Here is a 25,252-nt window from a genome sequence, read left to right as displayed (position 1 = left end):
AACACTCTGCAAAATGTAAGATAACTGTTAATGATGGGGGTATGTGCCACTCTGATGGATCGTATGCTGAGACGGCTTTCCGAGGATATCAAGGCACTTTGAAAGAAGAAGAACTTTTCGTTTGGAGAGCTGGAGGAACATAAACAACGCCTGGAAAAAAAAGCCCGAGGGGATACGGATAACAACGGGACAAAAAAGGGACAAAAAAAAAAAAAAAAAAAAAACATAATTGTGGTATGAAGAAGATAAGAATGTTCGACCAGGAAAGAAACATGCTTTGATGTCAAATTTACTGTGTTCAAAACAGGACGGATTTAGATAAGCAAACTGCTTTTTCCGTCTCCCTTTCCTTTGCAACCATGTCGGAAATGAACTGAATAAATAAAAAATAAAAATAAAATAAAGTCCTTACATTTGTCACTCGTCTCTATTGAGAAAAAGTCACAAAGAGCGACACACAGGATGTCGTTAAGGGAGGTTAAGTAAAGTTTCTGTTTTGAAACAGGAAGCGGAGGCAGAATTCTACATACTGCAGCTTTAAGAGAAAACTTGATGAAAATGAAAAAGAAAAACAATGTCAACCAAGTACAGCTATGCAGATGACCTGGCCATAATGAAACTGATGGTTTAAATTGGTTTTAACTGAAGGGGAAAAAAATGCTTTCAAAGTAAAAAAAAAAAAAAAAAAAAAAGTCCAAATATGCATTCCCACACACTTCTAAGTGTGTCTACGACATGTTAACACCAGAGTACACACACTCGTTCTGTCTCTGAATGTGAAATCTTCTGGGTGGGTTAAAGCTCAAAGCAGCATAGTTCAGGTCTTCTGTGCGTTGGCTGATGTCCTGATAAGGAAGAATAAAACATGTCAGAAACGTTCAGAGGAAGTGATTTAAAAGCATGCTGAGCTATTAAAACGTACCTCTGTGACTGATGCTGAAAAAAGACCAAAGAAGACATAAAGTGTTTATCACGAAAAAAATCCACATTTAAAGAACAAAAAGGTGAAGAGTTGTAGCTATCGTACCTGTGGATCCTCTGCTTGTTTTCTTATGCATCTTAAATATTAGATAAGTTAGAACAATAACCAGTGTGGTGCTGAGAAACAAAGCTGCACTCAAGATATACTCTGGAGTTGATTTATCTGCAGGAAATCAGACACAAAGACAAAATGAGGAAATGACAGTTTTGTAGTTTGAGCATTGGTTCAAAAAATTGGAAGTAAAAGGTTTCGATTTATTGGTATATTATGAAATACTGCTAATTATTTCACTTATCTTGCAATTGTTAAAGGATCTCCTTAAACTTCTATTATTGATGATTATGTATTATTACATGTTCAAAAACAAAACCAACTTTGGAGGAACTTACCTTTGCGCTCCAGTTTGGTTCCATTTCCAAACACGATGCGTCCACACACAGTAACTGCACAGTAGTAGGTTCCAGCATTAGACTGATCCAGGTTGTTCAATGACAGGTTGTAGACACAGGTGTGTGTTTTATTTGTTTTCCTCTCACACTGATCACTGTTGTCACTTTGGGTGTAGATGAGACTTGGATGATGATCCTCAGAGTTCTTGAACCAGTAAACACTGGGTTCTCCATCACAGCTCCCAGTGGATGCTGTGCAATTTAGAGTCACTGAGTCTCCTGGATGGATTGTCTCAGAGTCTGATTGTTGGACCGAAGCGTTAAATGAAAAATTTGCGTCTTTTACAACAACAGTGGTTCCCTCTGAAAACTGCATCTTAAACTGATAGCTGTATTTTAAACAGTAGTAAGTAGCTGAGTCTGAAGGTTTCACATCAGAAATTTTTAGGTATGAAGTGTTGTTTCTCATATTTAATGTTAAGCGTGTGTAATTCATAAATTCATCATGGAACATTCCTTCTTTTTTATATTTATGATATGTAGAAATTATCTTTGGTTGTTTCCCCAGAGGCTGTTTGTACCAAAAGATTAATGATGCATCACCATCATCATATAAACACTGCAGAGTTATATTGTCACCAACATTAACTGAAATCAAACGTCTCTCCTGATGCAGAGACAAGGACGATGATTGACAGGTTTCTTGAGCTGAAACATGGAGAAAAACAAACACACCATCATTCACAGCTAAAGAAAAGTCTGAGTCTCTACAAAGTGAAGAGTATAAAGTTAAAGTGTCAGAAAGAAAACTCACCGATGCTGAGCAAACAGATCAGAGAGAGGACAAAGTGTGCACAAGTCATGGTGCTGGAATTCTGGGGTTGACAGGAACTGAAGCCGCTCTTAAGAACAAGGATTACACTTGATTGGTCGGACTGAAGTGACACTGCACGCCCAACTAAGGAAACATCATCACATGTTCACTGGTAGCTTTGATGTCAGCAGGTTCTGTACATGAGCAGATTCACTGCATCCACTGATAGAAGACTTTTATATTCAACATCTGGATGGAAATCACTGTAAATACACATTAGTCACTAAGAAACACACACAGCTGATGATGTTATATAATAAAACTTTATTAATGTGCTGAGACAATGATGTAAATTGTAAAAGTTTATATAATTCAGGACAGCATTATTTTAAAGTATAGCATACACTTTTGCAATGATAGGTGTTTATTGGAATCAGATGTTGTTCTAATCCATTATTAGGAAATCCACTGTTTTCTTTTTTTTCTCTTGTTGAACACTTTTTGTACTTTTAAAACTGTGTCTCACATGACTAATGCAACGTTTCTCATCATAATTTAAACATTTACCAATAAATAGTCAGTGGTCAGTTGCTCTTTGTGTGTTTAGGTGGGACTGCATGTTTTCTACATCCTGTAAAAACCACATCAGCCTCTGTCTGCACTGACTGTTTTCCTGTTACTTTGTTTGTGTGTCTCTGGTTTCTCTCTGTGAATGGGTTGTAATCTAGGGTACACATAACTTTTTGATCTATTGCTCAGAGGAGTACCTGGGGTTGTTCCTTGGTGCTCACGTTTTTCAAAAACCCCCTCACAGGAGAAACATAATAGATGGATGAATAAATAATGTGAAATATATTTTCATTTAAGCTGAATATGGTTAAAAAGCCTGTGTTCTCCAAAGCCTCAAAGAATATGAAGCTTTTAATAAAAGGACTGAAAACTAATCCTATAAATATCTGAAAACCAAATACAATAACATGCACAGAACCTTTACTATTTTAAAACACTGATGGTTATGTTATCCTACAGAATTTTGTCATCATATAATACATTATATATCAAAAAAACTAAAATAATTTTTTTTTTAATTTATCATCATTTTTTTCTGAATATGCAAATAGTACAAGTCTTCCTGATTACTATTTAACAAGTTATCTGCACAACATAATTTCGAAATGAAGATTTTGAGGAAGCAAAATAATAATCAAGCATAGAAAAAAATAATAAATGACATTCAAAAAGGAGTGAGAAGAAGCTTGTTAGCTCACACCTTTTTGTCAAAATAAAATTAATATACAGCATACAGTATATATATATATATATATATATATATATATATATATATATATATATATATATATATATATATATATATATATATATATATATATACACACACATGCATAAATACATATACACATTCATATTATCTACCTCTCATCACCATGCCACATCAATTAATAATTTATAATCACCATAATCATTAATGACCATAATCCCTGATACATTTTTATACATTTTCTTGAACTGGTTGTTATTTGAACTTTGCTTGACTTCCTCAGATTGTTCCACAACTTGACACCAGCAATAGATAAACAGAAACTTTTCAAGGTCATTCCGTCTGTTTTTTAAACATTTGAAGTTATGTTCCTCTCTTAATTGATAAACTCCCTCCTGATTCCTAAATACGTTTTGTGAATTTTCTGGTAATTATCTGTTTTTGCCGAATAATATCCATGATGATGGCTAATTTAGTTGACCTGCAGGATAGTGACTGTAATGAAGTTTTGTATTTCCCCAAACCTCAGGACAGTAATGTAAATATGGCAAAACCAGTGAAATGTACAAAGAGAATTATGATCCAGTAATTGTTTTATTTTGTGTATGACTGCCATGCTTCTTGAAACTTTGGTCTGTACATGTTTGATATGTGGTTTCCTACTCAGTCTGTCATTTACTGTAACCCCAAGAATTTAGTTTTCATGCATTTTTTCTTTTTCAATAAAGGTTCCTTTTTTTTTTTGACTCATTTTGTTGAAATTTCCTTTAAAGGAGGTGCAATAAAAAAAAGTCTGAGAACCATCAAGTTAGTGTCAGTGATGGATGAACTGCTCTCATGCCTGTGTAATGTGAAACGTTTACATGGCTCAGTCTATACTCTGTTCTGGAATAATCCATCACATTAAAATGTGTCCAAACTTTGTTCATTTTTCTTTCACTCATTTCTCTCATCTCCACCTCTAAGTTTCTGTGTCTGATTATTTTTTTATTTATTCAGTTTATTTCCGACATGGTTACATTCACTTTTTTTTTTTTTTTGTACATGCCGAAAAAGGAGACGAGAGAAGCAGTTTGCTTATCTGGGTCCCGTCCCCTGTTTTACCATCGCAAATTTACATGGGTTTACATGTCTCTCTGGTCAAACATTCTTGAGTTCTTTCTTGTGTATTCTCATCTGTAGTCAGTGTTGTCTTGTTTTTATTCCTCTTCCTCTCTATCGTTGTTCGTGTTGGCCTTGTTCCCTGCCAGACGTTGTTAGCATTCCGCCAGTTCAAGAATAGTTCCTCTTTCGAAGGTGTTTGGAAGTTTTTTCCCTTTTCATCCATAATGTCACCACTCGGGAATGTCTCTTTTGGACACACAAGTTTGCAGCTTGTTTTGTCTCTACGTCAAGGTTAATCCAGCTGTTGTTAGTTCTATTGGCAGTGTTGTATTTTCCACTGTTAGATTTAACTTGTATAAACATATTATTAAATCTTAGTTCATAAGCAAGGTAGTAATTTCATTGTACAGGAAAATGTGTTTCTAACAGCACATATGACAATAAACACTTTGAATTTAAATTTTATGTAATCTTTAATCACCCCACCACCTAACAATTGAAATGAACAAATGACAGACCTTTTTTACTCTTGGTTTCCACATTTAATTCAGTCTCCGTAAAATAATCACAGTCTGAGTTTTGTTTCCAGTGTTTATATAGATCTGGGTCCATATCCATGATTACCATCAGTAATGTTGTTGTTTAGGTGGATCCTTCGTATTTTTACTCGTATTGTCTCTCTCCCTCCCTTCCTGTTCAATGTGCTTAGCTGACTCAGCTGAGTCTGCTCCCAGATGAGTTACATACAAATCTAAAATATATCAGCAACCAATAGGAAGCTCGCTCCCATCATTCACTTTTATCTATCCTCAAATCTTTGGTGTCCAAATGCAAATTTCAGTATTTGTTTGGGTTTTTTTGCACCACTTATGTTCACCCCTGGTTATGGGCCTCCTTGTGTATTTCACCCTCTGTTCTGTTTGTGTGTTGATTCACAGTGATTGAGTAGTTTTTCCAGTTTCTACTGAAGTGTTTCTCATTCCTTGATTGCCTTCCCTGCGCTATCCCAGGAGTGTTTGTTCACAATCTGTTTGCTGTTGGATTGTCCTTCAAGTCTTGAAGTATAGCTTCTCATGTTCCCAGGTTCTTCTAATGTGTTTTTTTGTGTTTTTCCCTGAGACCATTATTCTGATTACTGTTTGGACACTTTTTCACTCTTCAGTTTTATTGTGTAAAGACACTTCCTGTTACAAAACAACTCTGCACCCCCTCGACTCCAGCACCTCACCTCTCTGACAGAATAACTATGGCACTTTTTTTGCATTGCTGTATACCATATTAGTTTCATCTCTTGTACAATAAATCAATGAGCAGGAAAAAGTTGTGTTACTGTAGTTATTATTGAAAAGAAAAAGTTATAGTCCCATTGCATCATATTCCACAATGAAAATAACTAATAACCAGTGTTTGTTTTGAGAACAAATTTTTATTTAGTTTTAGCCATAGTCTTTTTTTTATTAAATTTGACTTTGATTAAGTCATCAGAATTATTATAGTTTAGTTATAATCACTAAATGACAAGAAGATTTTAGTCCACTAGAATATGAAACATAGTTTATGCAATGTTTTAAAGATTCAACAACCATTGTTTAACCTGATATGGAACAATATTATTTTTTGTAAATACACACAGAAACAGTCTTCTGACATCTACAAACACAATCAGCTTACTCCCTATTGGATCACTTAACGACTTGTCCCGCCTTCCACACAGTAAAAGTAAACTTTGTTCTGATAGGATTTCGTCCCATGTGACAAAATTACATTTTAGTTTTTATTAGTTAACCAACAAAACCAAAAATTAGGTCATCATTCATCGGCTCTACATTAACCAGTGAGTGGCATGGATTTCATTGCGCCTCTGCACATTTTCTGGATTCACCAGAGCTGCGCTCGGATGAGAGTCGCTTTCAGCGCTACTTCCGTCTCTCTCGTGCCCAGTTTGACAACCTGCTGACCCGCATCGGCGTGCACATCTCCGACTAGGACCCCAACTATAGGCGCTATATTCCAACAAAAAGCGCCTATTCAACTGTCTCCACCTCCGGTTAGTGTTTTTTTCTTCTTCTCATTATTCTGAAACATCATGGTTGGGGAACGCTCTTGATTGGTCGACGTGCCGTGATATGCCCCAAAAGTTCAAGAATCCCAACTCCAGCATTGGCCGCGTTGGAGGCGCCAGACGCACGCTTAAAGGCCCCGCCGCGTGAAAAAGCTTCAAAATGCGCCGCACAGGAGGCGCGGGATTCACAGCGGGACCTCCTCAATCAGTTTACAGAAGGAACTGAATCTGAACCACATGCGCAAAAATGATTCTGAGGTAATACGTGACGATACAAGCCATTCAAACAGCAGTTGCATTGCAAAATATTTAGATACAGTACATATCGGATTTCAGGGCACATATGAAAGAAGCCTCAGTCGTAATTAAAAAAAATTATTTGTGCAATGTGAACTGTCATTAACAGCTCGGATACAATTTGCATATGGGCAAAAAAAAAAAAATTGAGTTGGGTCGTATTTGCCTGCAGTCTGAGTGTAGCCTCACATGAACTACAGTAAAGCTCAACAAAATGAGGCAATTGGAAGCATAAACTGATTTGAACTTATTTTTATTCAACAACAATCCCTATTCACGTCTTAGCAACACCTAAACACAATTATATAGAATTTATACACATATCTCAATGAATATTTCCAAAGCACAGGAAACAATTTACAGAGTAAAAATTAGAAGAAATGAAATTATCATGAAGTAAAACCATAAAATTGAGCTGCAGATATATTGATTAAAAAAAGATGAATTATCAGAGAGACTAAAACTATCTAATTTTTCACTGTAGAGTACACACACTCAGTTTTGGTGATGTTTCGTTTCCGTCCTGTTTTGCTCACTTGAATAACATTTAAAGCTGCATAGTGAAGGATTTCCTCCTAGAAACAAACACATGAATCCATTACCAGCGTGCAGAAAAATACTTTAAAATACACTTTAGAGTCAGTGGTCACCTCTGTGTTTGGTGCTGATGATGATGATGACACGACTGGTCGTAAAATAAAAAAAGATATAATTTAATTAGAGTCCAAAAGGTCAATATATGCAGCTTTGTGTTTAAATATGATGTCAGTTACCTGTGCGTTGGCTTTTCTTGTACAGTGTGTATAAGACGAAAGCCAATAATAGAATTAAAATGATGTTAAATGCTAAAGCTCCACCCAAGATATGCACCATCTTCAGTGAATGCTCAACAGCTGGGAAAAGTAGTAAAATCAATCAATTTGAGTTCCAAAATATGTCAAAATGTAACACGAGAGAAGTTTCTCACCTTCAACGATGACCACAGTCGTGTTTCTGAAGAGTTCGTGTCCACATGAAGCAATAGCACAGAAGTTGAACTCAGCATTAATGTGATCTTTACCTTAATCATCTCATTGTAGAGACACGTGTGACGGTTTGATCTGGGAATCTTTAAACACTGAGGGGTCCAGTTTTCATGAGGGATCTTTGACTCTTTAACACTGAGTTGGTCCCAACAGCCTCCAGTGAACACTGTACAGTTCAGAGACTGGGATGCAGAACCATCAGCCGACACTTTAACGTCCAAAGCTGAACCTTTAACTGTGACTCTGATTCCTTTCTCAAATGTAACCTTACCCAGCTCACCATGTGCACAAAAGTACGTTGCTGTGTCAGAAAACTGCACAGGTGATATTTTTATTTGATTATCACGTTCAGTAATCTCCTGTCTGAAACGTGGGTTTTCTTTAAAATCGCCATTGAAAGAAAAGAACTGACCCTGTTTATAAGCACTGGAGATGAGGTGCAGCCTCTGGTCCAATGTTTGCTTGTACAAAAAATAAATCTTTGCATTGTTGTAAAAACAGGTGACAGTCAAGTTGTCGCCAACTTTCACTACTATTAACTTTTCGTCCAGAAGAAGAGTTGGGTTCTGATTGGAAATTTCCATTAAAGCTGAAAAATAAAATTTAAAAAAGAGAGAGAAAGAATGAGTGTAATTAAATTTCACCCAAAGTACATAAATTAATTATTTAAAAAATAATGCGTACCTTTTTTGTCGAGGTTCAGCAAGATCAGTAAGAAGACCAACTGGAGAGGTGTCATCGTGTCGATGTTTGCCGTGTTGAGTGAGAAGCACCTCAATACATTCTTGTTCTCTTCACAGAGGGTGGGACTCACACTGCTGAGTGGAAACTTTACATTTCTGTTTCTTCACAGAAATCCTGTGTTTTGGTCAGACCTGAAGATTCTTAGGCAGCTCTGACGTCACCCTCAGTGACCCAAATTCTGAATTGTTTTGTATAGGTGAGACCAAACACTTTCACTTTTTTTTTAAGGAATGTGTACATTTAACATGATTTCCAGCTTAGTTTGCTCAAATGCAACCTCACGTTTTAAGGGAGCTCATGCATGCAGTACATTATTTTATCGTTATTATTTAATTAATCAATATATTTACTATCATTTTATTTATATATATATATGCATTTTATTCTACAAATAAATTTATTCTTTATTCTCACTCATTGGTACAAATATCATGTGATGTCATAATTTGAGATAAATTCTAATTCTATTTTCTAAAACTAGCTAGTTATCCTCTCCTTCTTTTTCTCTTCCTTTGCTAATGATGTAAAAACCACATTTCACAGTTTATCTAAAAAAATATATAATAACTCCAAAAAGACAAAACACTTTTTATTGACTTCTGTCATAAAGTTTTCCCTTCCTAACCAATAGGTGTATTTCTACAATAATATCTTAGTCTTTCATTACAGTTTTCAGCCAAATTCTGGTGATATTAAATATTTACTTGATGTTTTATATATAAGGCTGGCATTATGCCGTCATAAGTGTTGTTTGCTAAATTATGAAATCTTTGCAGCTAGTATGTCGGTATTTATTGGGTTAGGTGGAGGGATCTAGTGAGGTTAGGTAGGGTTAAACCTGATATATGCTTCTGCGTCAGGACCTATGCCATCAACGTGATGTAGCGGTTGGCCAACTGTAGTTCTGCGTCGAGGAAACACATCGCTATGCGATTGGCCGCCATGCCGGTAGAGGTTCTGTGTGTGTGTGTGTGTTTGTTTCATAGTTATAATAATAATAATTAAAAGCTCTTGTTTATCTTCCAGTCACAAAAAACAATGTTTTACATTTTTTAAGCATCTTAAAATGTAATGTATTTCTGGATTATTACTTAACTACTGTACCTAACCATGAGTGTATTGTTGGACAAAAAAAAGAAAACGGTTTCAAAACATAAAAACATGCAAACAAAGTATAAAAGTGTATCGAGCACACTTTTGAACACTCCAGTCAACGGTCACGCTGAGGTCATTGGGGCTTTGACCCCGACGTAGAGTGGAGAGGGAAGCAGCGAGTTGGGAGCAGAGCAGCGGTGTAAAACTCGCTTTAAACATAACATCATGTCTGCTCCTCTGGTAGCCTCCACAGCATGTCAGTCATTGTTTACTGTTAATAAAACACACACACAAACACACTGTAGGTACAGAGACGAGGCAGAGTAGTGATAACAACAGTAAACACACTTTTTGACTGTGACTGGCTCCGTTTGGCGGTGCTTCACGTGAGCTTTAGCCATGAAAGGAAATAATAAAACTCTGGCACTTTCTGTCCATCTCGGTTCTCTCTTTGACTCAATCTACTGTAGATACAACTCTCGTATCGCTCCCCAAAATGATGAAACATAGCGGTGTTGACTGGAAAAGCAGTGACCGGGCTGGGGTTTGGAGCCGACCAATAACAGCGCTTACGTTCCGCGTCCCCTCGACGCCCAATCAGGATTTTTGGAAGGCGCATGTCGGGTTAAGGCTTGGGGGTTTAAGTCAATGTAGAGCGCTTTGTGCGGCTACGGCATCGACCTGACGCAGAAGCCAGTGACCGGGGCTGAGGTTTGGAGAGGAGCAATCACAGCCCTTATGTTCTGCGTCGCCTTGACATGTAGACAGGATTTTTGGGAGGCGCACGTCACATTACAGCAGGGGGTCTATGTCTACGTAGAGCGCTAAGTGCGGCTATGGCGTTGATTTGACGCGGAGCCATATATCAGGCTTTAGGGTTAGGGGTTAAGGTAAAAAAGGGTTAGGTTAACAAACATCACTCAATGACAGCTTTCACAACACCTTATTCATAAAAATGACAGCATAAAGTCAGCTTTATGTATAAAACTTCAAGTAAAGTGTTACCAAGATGGGTAAGGCACATTAGTGGTTTCTAAGGATACTGGACAGGGGACTCTAGGAAGAGTGTTTATGGTTCAGATAATCATGTATCCGTGAGGCTGGGATACATAACACATACACAACAACACTGCAGAAGCATCTTTTTTTAAAACCACAAAGAGAAAAGTAACGCCCACTTTTTTCATTTGAACTGTTCGTTGTGTCACCAAGCTGCAAAAAAAAATACTTCATCATCGCGTCAAGTACTTAGGACCATGTGTGGAATGGATGCAGCCACATATATACAAAGTTGTATATTGAACCATAGTCTGAGTTTGGCTAATGTTCCTACATGTAATGTTTTACTGGTTTTTATGATCATTCACTGGGCCTGTGGTGCTTTCAGGACCATAAGAAGAAACATATTTGTGGAGAACATGCAAACTCCACTCATTACTACACTAAGAACGTAACCTTTAAAAACTGACACACACTACATCCATCTCTGAGAAGTGACTGTTTTCAGCAGCTGTGTGGTTGACTGACAGAAGTCTGTGGTCTCATACAGGACGTGTGCAGAGTTTTCATGCACTGCTGTCACACTAGCATTGATGACCAGACTGCTTCACACCTATCACTCTGACTGTTGGATACATTAACATTAACTAAGGCTGCAGATCTGACTTGTAATGTTCATAAACAACTTGTGTGTCATACTCAAGGCCCGGGGGCCAAAACCGGCCCTTTAGAACATCCAATTCGGCCCACAGGAGAAAAGTTACAGAGAAAACATGAATCATTGTTAAAAAAACAAAAAAACAAAAACTTTACTTCATGTCCGCAGTGTTCGGACCATAACAAGCAGTACAAAATGTATCACAAAATCTTTTCAAGGCAATAAGTAAAAATAAGTGTGGACTCATTCTCTTTGGTTCAGAGCGCTTCATCAACCATTGGCATTAAAAAAAACTTAAAATGAATGGTTTTTTTTCTCAACTCCTGCCCTTTGCCCCTGAACCAAAATGGTCTGTATTTGGCCCCTGAACCAAACTTCTGATATAGAAGGTTTTCATTTGTTGAAAGGTGTTGAGGCAAATATTTAAAGAGTAACTGAACCAAAAGGATTTGGCTGACATGAGTATGGGCCTGAAATTCAAAAAATGCCTTGATTATGGGTGGGGCTCCTGGAGCAGGTAAGACACGCTCAATCTATACTATAAATTAACAATCTATGCTACGCTAACTAGCTACTCAACACGTGTTATTCCTTTCTATTCACAATTCTCTCAATCCAACCTACTCACTGCAGACTGGAGAGTCCACAGGTGCTAGTTTTTTATTGGAGAGGCGGGACCAACAGAACTAATTTGTGATGTAAGAATAACAGCCAATAGCAAAATTAGAGTTTAGTTGCTGGGTTTCAAGCCAGAAGGCAGTTACTCACACAATTTAACAAAAAAATGCACCAAATTGATATACTTTGACTAAATTGTCAAGAGATGGACAAGAATCAATCACCAACAGTTCTTCTTACACAAATACATTGGTTTCAACAGGAAAAATGTAGTTTTGGGATTTAGTTTGTCTTAAACACTGTAGATTGGCAAAGAATATTTGATCCAACAAAGCTTGTTTTTCCCCTTAAAGAGTAACTAAGTTAATGTAAAATAAAATTTGATGGAAGTCTAGCTGTTCACTTAGCTACTCTCACCAACTGTTCTCTGGTCTGAGATGTGACTGAGTGGGTGGAGTTGCTCAGAAACTGACGAGAAACATATTTAGCCAATGCATGTATGGGCATTGCTCTTGTTCTCTCTGTGGTTTCAACCAGGAAGTCTCTGTAGAGTCAGTACTCCATCCTCGCAGTAGGCCTTTGATCCTCAGGCTGTATCAAACTGTATGAAGTACGTTCAAGTCCCGACCACAGAAATGACACAAATGAGCCTCAATGTTCTTCTGCACTCTCCACTTTGGTCTTTCTTTGTGGCTGTCTGTTTTTAAATATTCAGATCTGGGTTTTTGTAATAAAAATAGTCATACTTGTGTTTGAGGACAAGTGTTTGGACCATTCATCAATCGACCAGTCATAGAGAAACATCTCTAACTGGAGGAAAAACCATAAACCTCTGCAACAAAGGTGAGACAATGGAGAAAGTTTAAGGACAGATATTTGATTTGTAAATATCCTAATATGTGGTTCCAAGAACACATTGGATTCCATAAAAAAGAAGTTAGTGGTATTTTTACTGTTTTTAGATACAGAAGAAGACTGGTTGTTTGTGTACGAGGTGAATGGGAAGCATGGAGGAGGTTCTTTACAGGTTTGGTGCTGCTTTTCAACAAATAATCAGGTAATCATCATAATTATATAATTGAAATTGTGCTAATCTTACTTCAGTAATGAGTCAAGTGCAGGAGTGACGTTTGCACATGTGGAAGTTAAACATTTCTCTAAATGATCATTTATGGAGTTTAAACACATCATATTTTCATCAGAGTTAATTTGATTTAGTTTTAGTCAGTCTTTTGACTAAAATGCAACTTAGTTTCTGTCATAATGTAGTTATCAGGACCATTTGAGTTATAGTCTAGTTTTAATCAACTAAATAGGTTCAGATATAGTCGACTAAAATATAAAACATAAGTTTATGCGTTTTTCTTTAAAAGATTCAATTACCATTCATCAACCTGACAAGGATAGAAATGATGGGATCAATGCTTAAGATTAGTTCAGATTGGATTTCATCCCATGTGATGAAATTGGAGTTTAGTTTTCAGTAGGAAACTAAAATGTTCAAGCAAGTTCATTTTGTCTTCTTTTTGTGAAACAATATGTTAAAGTTACATTTATCCAACCAAATTTTTTCAGGAAATTTACTTTAATCTCCTGACATGATTCAACTGCCAACTGTCAGTCTTCCTCAGTAGTTGCCTCTGAGGAAGGCTGACAGTTTTATGTCAAAACATGTCAGGAGATTAAAGTAAATTTAAAAGTAAATTTCCTGAAAAAAGTTGTCTGAATAAATGAAACCTAAACATATTTAAAATGTCAATATATTTTGAGTAGTTTTCGTTCAGATGTATTTTTTTCAATTAGTCTCGTTATTGTCGCTTTAAAAAAACATTAACACTGTTTTTTTTATACTTTCATTATTGATCACAGCAGGTTGGAGACCTGTGTCCTAAGGTGGATGAAAGGTGCTACAATGGAACACAGTTTAACACATGGACAGGAATAGTAATGGAATCAATCCATCAACGTGTTGATTAGAAGATGCTGCAAAAAAAGATATTAAACTATATGTTAAGGTATCATTTTATTCAGTTTCTTTGCAGGAAATTTTATCTCCTCGCATGTTTCAACTGTCAACTGCCAGTCTCCCTCAGAGGTGATTGCTTTGATGCATCCCTACACATGTCAGGAATTAAAATATCCTGAAAAAAAGTTGTCTGAATAAATTAAGTCACTGACTGTGATTTTAGAGCGTCAGAGGAATCTTCAGGTCTGACCAAAACACAGGATTCCTGTGAAGATACAGAAATGTAAAGTTTCCACTCAGCAGTGTGAGTCCCACCCTCTGTGAAGAGAACAAGAATGTATTGAGGTGCTTCTCACTCAACACGGCAAACATCAACACGATGACAACTCTCCAGTTGGTCTTCTTACTGATCTCGCTGTTCCTCGACAAAACAGGTGCGCAAAACAATTAAAAACCATTGATTATATATTAAAGTTAATAATTTCTGTATTAATAATATTCTGCTTCTATTTGAAATTGAACTAAACCCTTCAGGAAGTTTGAAAGTTTCTCCTTTTCTTCTTTACAGCTTTTTCCGAACAACACACAACTGTTCATCAGGACAAAGGCTTCATAATAGTTGATGTTGGTAACAACCTGACATGCAAACCAATATTTTTGGTACAAGCAAACATTGGACCAGAGGCTGGAGCTTCTCGCTACCATCAACAAACACAGCACAACCAGTCATTTCTATGGCGATTTTAAAGAAAACCCACGTTTCAGCCTCGAGATAAATCAAAGTGATATTCTCCTAAAAATATCACCTGTGCAGCTTTCTGACACAGCAACGTACTTTTGTGCACACGGTGATCAGGGTAATGTGACATTTGAGAAAGGAATCAGAGTCACAGTTAAAGGTTCAACTTTGGACGTTAAAGTGTCGGCCGATGGTTCTGCATCCCAGTCTCTGAACTGTACAGTGTTCACTGGAGGCTGTTGGGACCAACTCAGTGTTAAAGAGTCAAAGATCCCTCATGAAAACCGGACCCCTCAGTGTTTAAAGATTCCCAGATCAAACCATCACACGTGTCTGTACAACAAGATGATAAAAGGTAAAGATCACATTAATGCTGAGTTCAACTTCTGTGTCGTTGCTTCATGTGGACACGAACTCTTCAGAAACACGACTGTGTCCCACGTTCAAGGTAAGAAACTTCTGTAGAATTCACAGTTATTGATATTTCATTGTACTTTCTATTAAAACATAATACTCATCTTCCCTAGGTGGTAAAGACTCAAATCTCTTGGTGAATCTCTTGAGTGGAGGCTTAGTATTTACCACCATTTCAATTCTAATATTGGCTTTCATTTTATACACACTGATCAAGAAGAGCAGAAACCAACCTACAGGTAACTAACATTATATTTAAATATAAAACTACATGTTTTGACCTTTTTGCTTCTTATTACGATACCTTTCTGTTTTTTCAATCTAGAGTTTCAGCCCATATCTTTATCATCATCAACAAATGCAGAGGTAACCACTGTCTGATGCTATATAAAAACACACGACTGTCTTATATTCAAATTAACGCTAAATATGTTTGTTTCCAGCAGGAAATCCTTCACTATGCAGCTGTGAATATTAACCAACAGAGACGCACACGACGACAGCGAAACACCACCAACAATGAGTGTGTGTACTCCAGAGTTAAGCATTAGTTGATAGGCTTGTGTTTGTAACTGAGAGAGGCCTGAGGATTATCACAGCTTTAAATATATATTCAAAATGTAAGAAGAGATGAAATTTATCAATGGAGATGATATGTATGTATGTATAATGTACATTCTGTGTTTACCTTTGTTGCTTCTTTTTTGACTTGTGTGTAATTTGTTTAGCTCATAAATAAAAAGTAGTTTTATTATTGTTATTACATCAGCATGAATAAATACTTCTGCTGTTTGAAATTAGTCACCAATTTGTACCTCTTTGCATCTTAACGTTTAATAAAATAATAAAAACACTAAATGACTCAGGGTATTAATGTTATTGTTATTGCATTGTCACAAACTCAACCTCAGATTTAACAAAAATGTACACGTTTGGGCCAAAAGCTGTCCATTATTACCATAATTAGAGGAAAAAGGATGATTAGCCACATCGCTGCAGCTGTGAGTAATTACTCATCAGAAGCGCTCCCTAAGCCGCCCTCCCCTGTCTCTCTATATTACTGAGCCCACCCACACCCCACATGTATGTATGTGACATATTTACTGAACTATGGAAAATCCTACTTAAAATACATAAATGAACTTGAAATTTGAAACACATTGCAGATAAGATACTTCTAATATGATTAAGATGATTATTTTATTCACTCATTATATGGTTTTAACAATAACTAAAAGGTCCTAAAAACAAAACACAGTGATATAGAGTACATAGCAGTAGTATATAGTACTGTAGTTAGAGTCATGTAGTTTGTTTGTTTTTTAGTATGTGGTATTTAGACTAAATTCATCAGGAGCCAAATCTAAGCCTTTTGACTAACATTGCGGCCCTCAGCAGAAAGTAAAAATATAAATCATTGTGTAAACTGCCATATAATTCAGTTGTAGATATCATAGTCCATCCAAACACAAACACTCAATGAATCTCCACACTATTGACCATGGGTCATTGTGTTCCATCTTTAAATAATATTATGACAGTCATTTTTAAACTGCAAATTGTTGAAAAAACTCGAAATTTTTCCAAAACACTGAATTTTTCCCTAAATTTTCCCCAAAGGAAATAAAAGAAATTGCCACAAAATCAAGATGGAAGTGCAAACTTGAAATCTTGAATTTTTAAAACCTAAAAAAAAAAAATAGGGCACAATAATGATGAAATTGCTCATCTTTCCCACCTAAATTCTGTGTCCCATATGAGATCAAACTGGTTCACATTTCGACCCTGAACAAAAAAAAAGTGACACCCCTGCCCTAGAATATGAGAAAAGGTACATTTTCATTAAAAATAATACATTTGACTTCACTTCCCAACAACAATATCACAAACGCTCACTGTTTCCAGAAAACAGGTTTTAAGTGTCTTTAAAAAATTCACAGAAACACAATATTTTGTCTAATATTTAAACTTGCTAATAATTCATGTTTGCACCTGTCTTTGTGAAATATTGTTATGAAGATGAGACTTTGAGTCTCCCCTCTGATGGTGAGCTTTAGTGGTTGACCACTGTAGCTTGGTAGAACGAGACAGACAGCAGCTAGTGTGGTTTAAGCAGGATGCAGAAAGACATGTACTGAATATTAAAATTAGATCCTTCTCTGTAAACAGCAACAGCAACAAAAGTAGTATAAGTTTCACAAGATAGACATTCTGATATAGATCTACTGATAAAAAGACATGTAAAGGTAAGAGGATTAGCTGGAAAAGAGCAGCAAAGAGAAGAGTTTCAGACAAAAAGTACATGAACAGACTCAGGGACGACACAAAAAGGCTCAGTATGAATGTAGAAAAGCTTCAGTTCATGAGTCGCCATTTTACATATGTGTTAGCATTTCTAATAAAAACAACACACACAATAGTAAATGCTGTTTGTAAAAATGACTTTAAGTTGTTACACTGTGTGTGTTTCTTAGTGACTAATGTGTATTTACAGTGATTTCCATCCAGATGTTGAATATCAAAGTCTTGTATCAGTGGATGCAGTGAATCTGCTCATGTACAGAACCTGCTGACATCAAAGCTACCAGTGAACATGTGATGATGTTTCCTTAGTTGGGCGTGCAGTGTCACTTCAGTCCGACCAATCAAGTGTAATCCTTGTTCTTAAGAGCGGCTTCAGTTCCTGTCAACCCCAGAATTCCAGCACCATGACTTGTGCACACTTTGTCCTCTCTCTGATCTGTTTGCTCAGCATCGGTGAGTTTTCTTTCTGACACTTTAACTTTATACTCTTCACTTTGTAGAGACTCAGACTTTTCTTTAGCTGTGAATGATGGTGTGTTTGTTTTTCTCCATGTTTCAGTTCAAGAAACCTGTCAATCATCGTCCTCATCTCTGTATCAGGAGAGATGTTTGATTTCAGTTCATGTTGGTGACAGTGTAACTCTGCAGTGTTTATATCAGAAGGATGATGATGATGCATCATTGATCTATTGGTACAAACAGCCTCTGGGGAAACAACCAATGATAATTTCTACATATCATAAATATAAAAAAGAAGAAACGTTCCATGATGAATTTATGACTAACACACGCTTAACATTAAATATGAGAGACAACACTTTATACCTAAAAATTTCTGATGTGAAACCTTCAGACTCAGCTACTTACTACTGTTTAAAATACAGCTATCAGTTTAAGATGCAGTTTTCAAAGGGAACATCTGTTGTTGTAAAAGACCGAAATTCTTCATTTAACGCTGTGGTCCAACAATCAGACTCTGAGACAATCCATCCAGGAGACTCAATGACTCTAAAGTGCACAGCATCCACTGAGAGCTGTGATGGAGAACACAGTGTTTACTGGTTCAAGAACTCTGAGGATCATCATCCAAGTCTCATCTACACCCAAAGTGACAACAGTGATCAGTGTGAGAGGAAAACAAATAAAAAACACACCTGTGTCTACAACCTGTCATTGAACAACCTGAATCAGTCTAATGCTGGAACCTACTACTGTGCAGTTACTGTGTGTGGACGCATCGTGTTTGGAAATGGAACCAGACTGGAGCTCAAAGGTAAGAAATGCTGCAACATGTCAAACTGTTTGATATTTTGTATCTATATTGATGTTTATGCCACATATGCAGAAAAAAACAGTAAAATGTGTTGCCGTGCTAAACATTTTTAACGATTTTTACAAAGTGAAAATTAAAAACCTGAATATGTGTTTCTTATCCCACAGATTATTTATACTCTTCAGAACTGATATATATCTTGGGTGGAGCTTTGATGCCGACCACCACACTGTTGATTTGTCTTTTTTTAATGATGTGTGAGAAAAAAATCAGCCAATCCAAAGAAACAACCACTAAGGTAGGATTATCTAATAAACAGATATTATAATTAATTCTAATAAAGTGTATGAACTGACTGGCCTTTCTCACTGTTACATGGTTTCTTCCTCTTAGCAGAGAATCATCCCTGGCAGAGAAAATCTTCACCCACTCAACAGATCCTCAATGTGGAGGACGAACACAGACAGTGTGTGTGTTTACTACAGATTACACACAAGTTCACAATGATTTTGTTTCATTCAGAATCTCATGATCAGATTTATCTGTAAATAAGAATTAAATGATGCATTGTGTATAGTGTAAAATAACCCATTACTGTTTCCACAAGTTTTGCCTGAAAGCTTCTAAATCAGGGGTGTCCAATTCCGGTCCTCGAGGGCCACTATCCAGCATGTTTTAGATGTTTCCCTCTTCCAGCACACCTAATTCAAATGATTAGGATCATTATCAGGCTTCTGCAGAGCTGGATGAGGAGTTGATAATTTGAATCAGGTGTGTTGGAAGAGGAAAAACATCTAAAACATGCTGCATAGTGGCCCTCGAGGACCAGAATTGGACATCCCTGCTCTAAATGTACTTAATAAAAGATCTGAGCTGAATAAAATGTCTTTCATGATCATTGATACTTTTATTGCCTTTTAAACATTAGCTACATAGCAAGATGCCTTCAAGAATCTAAGAATATTTTTTGAACAATTTGAGCAAAGTTTTGCTTATTCTTATAATTTTTCTGTCACACCAAACATGCCATATTTAAACCTATTTTCTATAACTTATTCTTGCCATAATTTTGCTACTTTTAATACATTTTGTGCTACATTACTCCCATTTCTGCTACTTGTCCATCAAATTTAAATGCCTTTTGTGATTTTTTTTTCTACTTTCAAGATATTTTTTATCTTATATCTTTTAAACACTTTCCCCCCATTTTTCCCACCAAATGTTGCATATGTTGACCCATTATTGTCAGGTTGAACCTTATTTCACCATATTTCATGCTTATTTTTGCCAATTTAACAACATTTACAATTTGTCATGCCAGCTATTTGCAAGTTTAAACTAATTCTTACAATATTGACACTTTGAACCCTTTTCACCTCTTTTTCTGTCCATTTTCGGCCACTGTAATTTACAACTCTGATCAGAATTTATCCTTCAACTCTCACATAAAACAAACTTCAAGAACTGCCTTCTTTCATCTCCGTAACATTGCTAAAATCAGATCTATCCTGTCTCAGAGCGACGCCGAAAAGCTAGTCCATGCTTTTGTTACCTCTAGACTGGATTATTGTAATTCTCTTTTAGCAGGCTGCCCGAGCAAGTTGCTTAAGACACTTCAGCTGGTTCAAAATGCTGCAGCACGTGTACTGACTAAAACTAGGAGAAGAGATCACATTACTCCTGTATTAACCTCTCTGCATTGGCTTCCCATAAAATATAGAATAGAATTCAAGATTCTTCTTCTCACTTATAAAGCCCTAAATGGACAGGCACCAGTCTATCTCAAGGAGCTTGTAGTGCCATACAATCCCCCCAGAACACTACGCTCTCAAAATGCTGGCCTACTCGTTGTTCCATTTGTCTCTAGAAGTAGTATAGGAGGAAGAGCTTTGAGTTATCAGGCCCCACTTCTCTGGAACCATCTACCAACCACGGTTCGGGGGGCAGACACCCTCTCTACCTTTAAGGTTAGGCTCAAAACAGTCCTCTTTGGTAAAGCTTTTAGTTAGGAACCAGCTCATAGCTCAGTTAATGATGCAATAGGCATAGACTGCCGGGGGGGGGGGGGGGGGTCTGGCATGCTCGGTTGGAGAGAGGTCATTTAGGTTAGAGAGGGACCGGAGAGGGTCCCATTCCTCTCTCTAACACTCCCTCTATGTCTGCTTCTTCCCTTGTGTGTTTGCTCCTGTACTCCTTCTGGCTTTTGTCTTGCAGGTCTGTGGGATCCTCAGTGTAGAGTTACAGAGTCTCAACAACTCTGTCTCCACCCTTTCCTCTGCACACACCCAACACAGCATAACGTGGATGGCTGTTCATCATAGGAATGGGATCCACACAAGGTTCCTGCTGCTTAACAGAAGGTTTTCCTTGCCGCCATGATGAATTCATGTTGGGTGTGGGATACATATGTATGTGTATATACGTATATATGCATATGTGTGTATCCATAAAATGATAAGTCCATCCTTAAGACTGCTCTACAGTAAAGTGTCTTGAGATACCATTGGTTATGATTTGGCGCTATACAAATAAAAGATTGATTGATTGATTGATTGATTGATTGATTGATTGATTGATTGATTGATTGATTGAACTCTGACCAATTTCTGTGTTTTTAAAAAAATCTAATTCCACCATTTTTGGTCACTTTCAACTCATTGTATTTCTGATTAAAACAAGAATTTACATCTTTAACATGACTATATACTATGGCTCAAATAATAATAAACTTCCTGGATAACAGTAGATATTAATCAGAATAATAAATAAATGTGGTTATAGAACAATGGATCATCATTTTGCTGACATTATAGATGGACCCCAAAAATCTCTCCCCTTTATTCCCCCTCATTGATGGCTCTGTCTCCATATGACTGTTCTTTAATGTTCATGTCTGTGTTCAACCACCTTCAGGTACAGTGGGGATCCCCCATTTCTGGAACCTTTATTTTGGGGGTCGTGGGCTGAAAAGGTTTAATAACCACTGTTCTACTCTATGCATAACTGCAAGAAGCATTAATGATTCAGGGCTAAAAAAACAAAACAAAATAACAGCTTTTTTGTCAACTCAGGTTTTAAATACTCTATCAGCATATCTTCATCTATCCTCTATTGGTCACCACTGACCACTCAGCTCTCATTCCACATCCATCCTTTGTTCATTAATGGAAACCTTAAGAAATGATGACAGTGAGCAGTCGGTCTGTGCAGCTCTGTACGTAACAAACTACTTCCTCTTTAAGTTCAGTGTTAGCTCATCTTCTGGCTCCTCAGCACCAACTATATCTCTAGATTATCACAAACACTCATACACGTCACTATTTGCTCATTAGTGTCCAGTTTGGAAGGACAACAGCCTCAGCAATGAAGCCCAGACAGGCCTCTCCAAACCACTACCACCATCTCTTCCAGGAGAATCTAAAGTTAATCCCAGATCAGATAGAAACACATCAATGGGCCTTAGGTTGACACTGAGCTTTCCTCTCTCACATGTCTAAACCACTTCACTAAGGTAGCCTGCCAGTGCTCCTTTAACAGAAACTAGAACCACCTCAACCATCTCCTAACATTTACATATCTATGATCATATATGATGAGGCTCTAAGCGTGTGAATAACAGGCTGACATGTCATTCAGGAAGAGCTGAACTATGAAGACATGTTGATGGTAGTCCTCTGTAGCTGTGTGGATCAAAGCTCTCCTTTCATCACGTAAACAGCAGAAAACAAACTGAGCTCTTACTAAAAACTCACTGTTCTCAGTCAGTGAAGCAGCTACTGTGGTTTGGACAGGATGTAAAAGTGTATGCACCGTCTCTCACAGACCACCATATACAAAATGTGTGTTTTTCTACTAATACGTCCTACCAATAACACTTCAAAATACACAGGAAATAAATGTAAGGTGAGCATGACACAATAACTGTTAACATGTTTGATATTTATAATATCTCAGGACTTGATGTACAAAGTGAAGCAAAAAGAGCAACAAGTCTCCATACACACAATACAATGTACAGGATCATTGTTATCAAGAGTGTGTGGAATTAATCAGATCAAATCCTTTAAAAGCAAATATCAAACATTTAGGACTATTAAAAGTAATTTAAACCACATTCCATTTAGATTTTAAAAAATCCATTACAAGTGTCAAATCAATTTACTTTCTGTATTTAAACATAGATCCTAAAAAAAGTGTAAAATGTCATCTCAGCACATTAATAAAGCTTCATTATCTAACATCATCATCAGCTGTGTGTGTTTCTTAGTGACTAATGTGTATTTACTGTGATTTCCATCCAGATGTTGAATATAAAAGTCTTCTATCAGTGGATGCAGTGAATCTGCTCATGTACAGAACCTGCTGACATCAAAGCTACCAGTGAACATGTGATGATGTTTCCTTAGTTGGGCGTGCAGTGTCACTTCAGTCCGACCAATCAAGTGTAATCCTTGTTCTTAAGAGCGGCTTCAGTTCCTGTCAACCCCAGAATTCCAGCACCATGACTTGTGCACACTTTGTCCTCTCTCTGATCTGTTTGCTCAGCATCGGTGAGTTTTCTTTCTGACACTTTAACTTTATACTCTTCACTTTGTAGAGACTCAGACTTTTCTTTAGCTGTGAATGATGGTGTGTTTGTTTTTCTCCATGTTTCAGCTCAAGAAACCTGTCAATCATCGTCCTCGTCTCTGTATCAGGAGAGACGTTTGATTTTAGTTAATGTTGGTGACAGTGTAACTCTGCAGTGTTTATATCAGAAGGACGATGGTGGTAATCCACTATTCTTCTGGTACAAACAGCCTCTGAGGCAGGAACCAAAGCTAATATCTACCCAGTTTGCATTTGACAGAAAAGGAACTTTTCACGATGAGTTTAAGGACGAAATACGCTTTACATTGAAGAATGAAAAACACAGTTTAATCTTAACAATTTCAGACGTCCAAGTTTCTGACTCAGCTACTTACTACTGTGCTAAATCTATGAATCGTTTTCACATGCAGTTTTCAGAGGGAACCAATGTTTTTGTAAAAGATGAAAATTCTTTCATTAACGCTTTGGTCCAACAATCAGACTCTGAGACAATCCATTCAGGAGACTCAGTGACTCTAAAGTGCACAGCATCCACTGGGAGCTGTGATGGAGAACCCAGTGTTTACTGGTTCAAGAACTCTGAGGATCATCATCCAAGTCTCATCTACACCCAAAGTGACAACAGTGATCAGTGTGAGAAGAAAACAAATAAAACACACACCTGTGTCTACAACCTGTCATTGAACAACCTGAATCAGTCTAATGCTGGAACCTACTACTGTGCAGTTACTGTGTGTGGACGCATCGTGTTTGGAAATGGAACCAAACTGGAGCTCAAAGGTAAGAAGTGCTGCAACATGTCAAACTGTTTGATATTTTGTATCTATATTGATGTTTATGCCACATATGCAGAAAAAAACAGTAAAATGTGTTGCCGTGCTAAACATTTTTAACGATTTTTACAAAGTGAAAATTAAAAACCTGAATATGTGTTTCTTATCCCACAGATTATTTATACTCTTCAGAACTGATATATATCTTGGGTGGAGCTTTGATGCCGACCACCACACTGTTGATTTGTCTTTTTTTAATGATGTGTGAGAAAAAAATCAGCCAATCCAAAGAAACAACCACTAAGGTAGGATTATCTAATAAACATATATTATAATTAATTCTAATAAAGTGTATGAACTGACTGGCCTTTCTCACTGTTACATGGTTTCTTCCTCTTAGCAGAGAATCATCCCTGGCAGAGAAAATCTTCACCCACTCAACAGATCCTCAATGTGGAGGACGAACACAGACAGTGTGTGTGTTTACTACAGATTACACACAAGTTCACAATGATTATGTTTCATTCAGAATCAGATTTATCTGTAAATAACAATTAAATGATACGTTGTCTATAGTGTAAAATAACCCATTACTGTTTCCACAAGTTTTGCCTGAAAGCTTCTAAATCAGGGGTGTCCAATTCCGGTCCTCGAGGGCCACTATCCAGCATGTTTTAGATGTTTCCCTCTTCCAGCACACCTAATTCAAATGATTAGGATCATTATCAGGCTTCTGCAGAGCTGGATGAGGAGTTGATCATTTGAATCAGGTGTGTTGGAAGAGGAAAAACATCTAAAACATGCTGCATAGTGGCCCTCGAGGACCGGAATTGGACATCCCTGCTCTAAATGTACTTAATAAAAGATCTGAGCTGAATAAAATGTCTTTCATGATCATTGATACTGTTATTGCCTTTTAAACATTAGCTACATAGCAAGATGCCTTCAAGAATCTAAGAATATTTTTTGAACAATTTGAGCAAAGTTTTGCTTATTCTTAAAATTTTTCTGTCACACCAAACATGCCATATTTAAACCTATTTTCTATAACTTATTCTTGCCATAATTTTGCTACTTTTAATACATTTTGTGCTACATTACTCCCATTTCTGCTACTTGTCCATCAA

At 36.9% G+C, this 25,252-nt stretch overlaps 4 protein-coding genes and 1 long non-coding RNA gene across 5 annotated transcripts; 3 read left to right on the top strand and 2 right to left on the bottom strand.

Annotated features, from left to right (window-relative positions):
* Nucleotides 1-728: 728 nt before the first annotated feature.
* On the bottom strand, nt 729-2,419 carry LOC114480843 (immunoglobulin kappa light chain-like). The gene is made up of 5 exons (XM_028475269.1): nt 2,186-2,419; nt 1,372-2,079; nt 1,028-1,144; nt 923-936; nt 729-845 (listed from the first exon to the last, which is right to left on the bottom strand). The coding sequence occupies exons 1-5, from the start codon at nt 2,232-2,234 to the stop codon at nt 729-731; spliced, it is 1,005 nt and encodes a 334-aa protein (XP_028331070.1). The 5' UTR covers nt 2,235-2,419.
* A 5,026-nt stretch (nt 2,420-7,445) lies between these two features.
* LOC114480207 (uncharacterized) lies at nt 7,446-7,822 on the bottom strand. The gene is made up of 3 exons (XR_003676068.1): nt 7,701-7,822; nt 7,578-7,612; nt 7,446-7,502 (listed from the first exon to the last, which is right to left on the bottom strand). It is a non-coding gene; the product is annotated as an uncharacterized LOC114480207 (long non-coding RNA).
* A 1,816-nt stretch (nt 7,823-9,638) lies between these two features.
* On the top strand, nt 9,639-15,764 carry LOC114480842 (uncharacterized). The gene is made up of 5 exons (XM_028475268.1): nt 9,639-9,644; nt 14,700-15,219; nt 15,299-15,424; nt 15,511-15,551; nt 15,632-15,764. Exons 1-5 carry the CDS (start codon nt 9,639-9,641, stop codon nt 15,734-15,736), a joined length of 798 nt encoding a protein of 265 aa, XP_028331069.1. The 3' UTR covers nt 15,737-15,764.
* A 1,952-nt stretch (nt 15,765-17,716) lies between these two features.
* LOC114480841 (uncharacterized) lies at nt 17,717-19,269 on the top strand. The gene is made up of 4 exons (XM_028475267.1): nt 17,717-17,942; nt 18,049-18,762; nt 18,930-19,060; nt 19,156-19,269. The coding sequence occupies exons 1-4, from the start codon at nt 17,894-17,896 to the stop codon at nt 19,267-19,269; spliced, it is 1,008 nt and encodes a 335-aa protein (XP_028331068.1). The 5' UTR covers nt 17,717-17,893.
* Nucleotides 19,270-23,101: 3,832 nt separating this feature from the next.
* LOC114480840 (uncharacterized) lies at nt 23,102-24,639 on the top strand. The gene is made up of 4 exons (XM_028475265.1): nt 23,102-23,312; nt 23,419-24,132; nt 24,300-24,430; nt 24,529-24,639. Exons 1-4 carry the CDS (start codon nt 23,264-23,266, stop codon nt 24,637-24,639), a joined length of 1,005 nt encoding a protein of 334 aa, XP_028331066.1. The 5' UTR covers nt 23,102-23,263.
* The last annotated feature ends 613 nt before the right edge of the window (nt 24,640-25,252 follow it).

The sequence above is a fragment of the Gouania willdenowi genome, chromosome 18 (assembly GCF_900634775.1).
Source record: "Gouania willdenowi chromosome 18, fGouWil2.1, whole genome shotgun sequence".
Classification (NCBI taxonomy): Eukaryota; Metazoa; Chordata; class Actinopteri; order Blenniiformes; family Gobiesocidae; genus Gouania; species Gouania willdenowi.
This window is presented reverse-complemented; position numbering and strand designations above follow the sequence as displayed.

What these genes read in the sequence shown, in the direction of transcription:
- LOC114480843 (XM_028475269.1), bottom strand. Translation starts at nt 2,234, where the DNA reads ATGACTTGTGCACACTTTGTCCTCTCTCTGATCTGTTTGCTCAGCATC. An exon ending in GATCTGTTTGCTCAGCATCG is followed by an intron (nt 2,080 to 2,185) that starts GTGAGTTTTCTT and finishes TCCATGTTTCAG; the next exon opens with CTCAAGAAACCTGTCAATCA. An exon ending in AACCAAACTGGAGCGCAAAG is followed by an intron (nt 1,145 to 1,371) that starts GTAAGTTCCTCC and finishes GATTTCCTGCAG; the next exon opens with ATAAATCAACTCCAGAGTAT.
- LOC114480842 (XM_028475268.1), top strand. An exon ending in GACTGTGTCCCACGTTCAAG is followed by an intron (nt 15,220 to 15,298) that starts GTAAGAAACTTC and finishes CATCTTCCCTAG; the next exon opens with GTGGTAAAGACTCAAATCTC. An exon ending in GAGCAGAAACCAACCTACAG is followed by an intron (nt 15,425 to 15,510) that starts GTAACTAACATT and finishes TTTTCAATCTAG; the next exon opens with AGTTTCAGCCCATATCTTTA.
- LOC114480841 (XM_028475267.1), top strand. Translation starts at nt 17,894, where the DNA reads ATGACTTGTGCACACTTTGTCCTCTCTCTGATCTGTTTGCTCAGCATC. An exon ending in GATCTGTTTGCTCAGCATCG is followed by an intron (nt 17,943 to 18,048) that starts GTGAGTTTTCTT and finishes TCCATGTTTCAG; the next exon opens with TTCAAGAAACCTGTCAATCA. An exon ending in CCAAAGAAACAACCACTAAG is followed by an intron (nt 19,061 to 19,155) that starts GTAGGATTATCT and finishes TCTTCCTCTTAG; the next exon opens with CAGAGAATCATCCCTGGCAG.
- LOC114480840 (XM_028475265.1), top strand. Translation starts at nt 23,264, where the DNA reads ATGACTTGTGCACACTTTGTCCTCTCTCTGATCTGTTTGCTCAGCATC. An exon ending in AACCAAACTGGAGCTCAAAG is followed by an intron (nt 24,133 to 24,299) that starts GTAAGAAGTGCT and finishes CTTATCCCACAG; the next exon opens with ATTATTTATACTCTTCAGAA. An exon ending in CCAAAGAAACAACCACTAAG is followed by an intron (nt 24,431 to 24,528) that starts GTAGGATTATCT and finishes TCCTCTTAGCAG; the next exon opens with AGAATCATCCCTGGCAGAGA.